General features: G+C 40.5%; 1 protein-coding gene across 1 annotated transcript; it reads left to right on the forward strand.

The window, feature by feature from the left end:
- The first annotated feature begins 202 nt into the window (after window positions 1–202).
- On the forward strand, window positions 203–1,173 carry LOC121478876 (chloride intracellular channel protein 1-like). Its single transcript, XM_041734293.1, has one exon. The coding sequence runs from the start codon at window positions 215–217 to the stop codon at window positions 938–940; it is 726 nt and encodes a 241-aa protein (XP_041590227.1). The 5' UTR covers window positions 203–214; the 3' UTR covers window positions 941–1,173.
- The last annotated feature ends 2,007 nt before the right edge of the window (window positions 1,174–3,180 follow it).

Genomic DNA, 3,180 nt, shown 5'->3' on the forward strand with positions numbered 1-3,180 from the left:
GGGCGCGATCCTGGAGACCCGGGATTGAATCCCATGTCAGGCTCCCGGTGCATGGAGCCTGCTTCTCCCTCTGCCTGTGTCTCTGCCTCTCTCTCTCTCTCTGTGACTATCATAAATAAATAAAAAAAAATTAAAAAAAAATACTAGTCAATTCTTCAGACATATATTGTTTCTTTGTCTAAAAGGTATAAATGCGCTGGTCCCCGTCGCAACCATGGCTGAAGAACAACCTCAGGTTGAACTGTTCGTGAAGGCCGGCAGTGATGGGGCCAAGATTGGGAACTGCCCCTTCTCCCAGAGACTGTTCATGGTACTCTGGCTCAAAGGAGTAACCTTCAACGTAACCACTGTTGACACCAAGAGGCGGACCGAGACAGTACAGAAGCTGTGCCCAGGAGGGCAGCTCCCATTCCTTCTGTATGGCACTGAAGTGCACACAGACACCAACAAGATTGAGGAGTTTCTGGAGGCAGTGCTGTGCCCTCCCAGGTACCCCAAGCTGGCAGCTCTGAACCCTGAATCCAACACGGCTGGGCTGGACATATTTGCCAAATTTTCTGCTTACATCAAGAATTCAAACCCGGCACTCAATGATAATCTGGAGAAGGGGCTCCTAAAAGCCCTGAAAGTTTTAGACAATTACTTGACATCCCCCCTCCCAGAAGAAGTGGATGAGACCAGTGCTGAGGATGAGGGCATCTCACAGAGGAAGTTTCTGGATGGCAATGAGCTCACTCTGGCTGACTGCAACCTCTTGCCAAAACTCCACATAGTACAGGTGGTGTGTAAGAAATACAGGGGATTCTCCATCCCAGAGGTGTTCCGCGGAGTGCATCGGTACTTGCGTAATGCCTATGCTCGGGAGGAGTTTGCCTCCACCTGTCCAGATGATGAGGAGATCGAGCTGGCTTATGAGCAAGTGGCCAAGGCCCTCAGATAAGTCCCTCCTGAGGCTCCGTCTCTCCTCTCCATTTTCTCCACAAAGACACCAGCTGGTTTTCACGTGGCTACCCAAAGGACACACTTCAAAATGACCAGTGGGCAGAGAATCCTGAAGCGCTTCTACAGGGCTGGCTGGGGGGCTGGAGGGGATGATGGGGAATCTAGGTAAGATTTTTATTGTGGGGTGGTGCGGGTAGGACAGTGTATTTCAGTAATAAAATACAGATTGGAGATAAAAATAAAATAAAATAAAAAAAATAAAAGGTATAAATGCTTCCTATTTTGGTCACTTCTTTGAGTCTCATATCTTTGTGGGGCTCTTTTATATACATACTAATTAAATTTGTTTTCCCCTGATAATCTTTTTTATTATAAAGGGATCTCATCCAAGAACCTAGAAATGTACAAGGAAAACTATTTTTCCTCCCCTACATGTATAGCTTCTTAGAGGAAATGTGTATTGTGTCATTTGTCCCATCATTGTTCAGATGTAAGAATCCTTTCCATGTTCTGGATATGAGGTCCTTATTAGATCCTACAACTGGTAAATATTTTCCCCATTCTGTGAGTTGCCTTTTTACTTACTTGATAGTATCCTTTGATGCACAAAAGTTTTAATTTGATGAAGTCCAATTTATCTAGTTTTTCCTTTTGTTGTTTGTGTTTTCAGTGTCATATTTAAGAAACATTATCTTACCCAAGGTCATGAAGAGTTATACCTATACTAGTTTCTAAGAGTTTTACAGTTTCAGTCCTTACATTTAGGTCCTTGATCCATTTTGAGTTAATTTTTATATATGGTGTGAGGTAGGGGGTCCAACTTCATTCTTTGGTATGTGACTATCCAGTTGTCTCAGTACCATTTCTTGAAAGGATGCTTTCCTTCCCCCAATGCTCTATCACTACATAACTAACCAAGAATTGCCAGGCATCCAGGAAGAACTTTTAACATGAAAGATGGAGACTAGCAAAATTACAGATAAAAGCAAACTGGAGGAAACAGAGATTCTCAAAGGGTAAGAAAACAGAAAAAAAAATGTCATCAGTATCCTCGGAATACTAGGGAAAGATGTTGCAGGCATGGAACAAGATAAAGGCACTATTTTATTTTATTTCCAAGTTCTTATTTAAATTCCAATTAATATGCAGTGTAATATTAATTTCAGGTGTACAATCTAGTGTTCAACACTTCCATACAATATCCATTGCTCATCACAAGTGCCCTCCTTAATATCATTACCTATTTAAACCACTCCCCATACCCACCTCAACTCTGTTAACCAACAGACCAGGAGGACCATTGTTAAGAGCTAGAGTTAAGAATCTGTCTCTTGGTTTGCCTCTCTCTCTTTCTTTCCCCCTATGCTCATGTGTTTTGTTTCTTAAATTCTACATATGAGTGAAACCATCTGGTATTTCTGTTTCTCTGACCAACTTATTTCATTAAGCATAATATTCTCTAGCTCCATCCATGTCATTGCAAATGGCAAGATTTCATTCTTTTTGATGGCTGAGTCCCCTTGTATGTATATACCACATCTTCTTTATCCATTCATCAGCCAACAGACATTTGGGCTCTTTCCATAATTTAGTTATTGTAGACAATGCTGTTATAAGCCCTGGGATACATGAATCCCTTTGAATTAGTATTTTTGTATAAAGGTACTATTTTTAAATTTTTTTAAGATTTTATTTATTTATTTGAGAGAGAGAGAATAAGAGAGAGCACAAACAAAGGGCAGGGAGACAGTGAAGCAGACTCTTCACCAAGCAGGGAATCCAATGTAGGGCTCCATCCTAGGACCCTGGGATCATGACCCAAGTGAAAACAGACACTTAACTGACTAAGCCACCCCAGCACCCCAACGCATTATTTTAAAAAGGAATATTCAGAGGACTGTAATGCTATTACAAGAAATTATTTAAAATACAATGAAGGAATTGGAAAATAAAATTGAGAAAATCTCATAAAAGTAGAGCAAAAATAAATCAGACATAGAAAAAAAGGGACTAGGCATTAGAGGACAAGCCAAGAAAGCCCAACATTTGAATAATAGTTTCAGAAAAAGAAAGAAAATAGACAAAAGATTTTTAAAATATCATCAAAGCAGAAATTCAAGGAAATTTCACTGGATGGAAAGTAAAAGGGAAATTGTTTTTCCCTACTTAAAACACTTCTGTCACCAAATGTGTAGATTCCTCCCCACCCCCGCCGCCAAGCAATTCTGACACTAAATA

This window comes from Vulpes lagopus, chromosome 19, assembly GCF_018345385.1.
Source record: "Vulpes lagopus strain Blue_001 chromosome 19, ASM1834538v1, whole genome shotgun sequence".
Taxonomy (NCBI): Eukaryota; Metazoa; Chordata; class Mammalia; order Carnivora; family Canidae; genus Vulpes; species Vulpes lagopus.